Genomic DNA, 1,956 nt, shown 5'->3' with positions numbered 1-1,956 from the left:
CGCTCAGCCAGTGAGCGGGAACCGGTCTGTATGTGGGATCCGAACCGTCGGGCGGGAGCGCTGCCGCGCTTCCCAAGCGGCGCACTTATCCAGTGCGCCACCGGGCGGGCCCCCCCTTCATCATTTTTAAGTGCACAGTTCTGTGGCATTAAGCACATTCACATTGTGCAGCCGTTACACAGCCATCCGTCTCCAGAACTTTTTCATCTTCCCAAACTGAAACTTTGTCCCCATTAAACACTCACTCCCCATCCCCCATCCGCCTCCGCAGCCCCTGGCACTCACCATTCTACTTTCTGTTTCTGAATCTGACGACTCTAGGGACCACCTATGGGTGGAATCGTACAGTATTTGTCCTTCTGTGTCTGGCTTATTTCACTGAGCACAATGTCCTCAAGGTTCATCCATGTTATAGTGTGTGTCAGGATTTTCTTCCTTTTTAAGGCTGAATCATATTTCATTGTATGGATGGACCACCTTGTGTTGATCCACTCACCTCCACCTTTTGGCCATTGTGAATAATGCTGCTATGAACGTGAGAGTTTAGAATAAATGTTAATGTGGGGTGTGATCACACATAGCACACAGCCAGGAAATGAGGTTCCAGCCACCAGGTGCAGCATAGACGACCCTCATAACCTTAGCGCTGGGTGCAAGAAGCCAGTTGCAGGTGATTACTAGATAGAGTTATGTTGCCAGGCTCAAAAACAAGCAAATTTAAACAATATACATTTAATAAAACTGTTAATGAAAAAATAGGAAGATGGTCAATCCAGTTCAGGAGTATTGTGACTTCTGTGGGTAGCAGGGTGGGTAGGGAAAAGGCTGCTATAACAGTCTAGGTTGGATAAATGGGCATGGCTGTGTGCCAATAAAACATTTATCTATCTATCTATTTATTATTTATTTTTATTTTAATTTTTTTATTTTTTAATGTTTTTAAAAAGATGACCGGTAAGGGCATCTTAACCCTTGACTTGGTGTTGTCAGCACCACGCTCACCCAGTGAGCTAACTGGCCATCCCTATATAGGATCCGAACCCATGGCCTTGGTGTTATCAGCACCGCACTCTCCCAAGTGAGCCACTGGCCGGCCCAAAACTTTGTTTAAATAAACAAGCAGTGGGCTGTTTTGGCTCGTGGGTCGTAGTTTGCTAACTCTGGCTCTAGGTGACATTCTAACGCTTAAGCTGGGTAGTGAGTTCTTGGGTGGTCAATGAATATTTATTATGTTGTATTAATGANGCTTAAGCTGGGTAGTGAGTTCTTGGGTGGTCAATGAATATTTATTATGTTGTATTAATGAATTGATTTGCGTATATTCTTGTATGGAGGAACTGTTATGTTAAAGAGTGCCATGCAGGCTCCTGCAGCTGACCCTTTTCTCTCTGGCTCTCATAGTGACACTGTGTGAGGGGCCCAACAAGTTCAAGTGCCACAGCGGCGAGTGCATCACCCTGGACAAAGTGTGCAATTCAGTCAGGGACTGCCGGGACTGGTCAGATGAGCCCATCAAGGAGTGCGGTGAGGCTCGGGGTGAAGGCGGCTGGCAGAGTTTGGGGGAGTCAGGGATGGGACCGAGATGGGGGTTCTGTGGGGGCTGTGGAGACTTCAGCCTACCCACCCCATGAGATCCAAAGGGTTTGTATGAGCCATGGATTGACCTAATGGTCGTTTTGGTTCTGGAACAAGACAGACATGGGGGGATTGGGGATAACCAGCTTTGCTTCTGAGCCTCAATTTTCACATCTGTCAGATGGGCCAGTAGTTGCTCACTTATCTTAAAGCTGATGGGAATTGACCCATGTGATGCTTGTATTCAGTAGCTGTCTATGACCCACAGAGGTGACCATTAATAGATATTTTGTTAGAATTCTTTCTAAAAAAATGAATTCTAGGGCCGGCCCGTGGCTCACTCGGGAGAGTGCGGTGCTGATAACACCGAGGCCCCGGGTT

The 1,956-nt window shown here is 47.0% G+C and overlaps 1 protein-coding gene across 1 annotated transcript in view; it reads left to right on the top strand.

Moving 5' to 3' along the window:
• The window catches only part of LOC103583221 (low-density lipoprotein receptor-like), a gene marked incomplete at its 3' end in the record, with an annotated part of 6,282 nt that extends 4,758 nt beyond the window's left edge, over positions 1 to 1,524 (top strand). The window contains exon 4 of the mRNA XM_008564601.1: positions 1,402 to 1,524. Coding sequence (XP_008562823.1) covers positions 1,402 to 1,524 — 123 coding nt within the window. The remainder of the gene's footprint in view (positions 1 to 1,401) is intronic.
• Positions 1,525 to 1,956: the final 432 nt, after the last annotated feature.

Source organism: Galeopterus variegatus, unplaced genomic scaffold (assembly GCF_000696425.1).
Source record: "Galeopterus variegatus unplaced genomic scaffold, G_variegatus-3.0.2 Scaffold20676, whole genome shotgun sequence".
NCBI classification, from domain to species: domain Eukaryota; kingdom Metazoa; phylum Chordata; class Mammalia; order Dermoptera; family Cynocephalidae; genus Galeopterus; species Galeopterus variegatus.
Note: the sequence above shows the minus strand (reverse complement) of the source record. Positions and strands in the feature narration are given on the sequence as shown.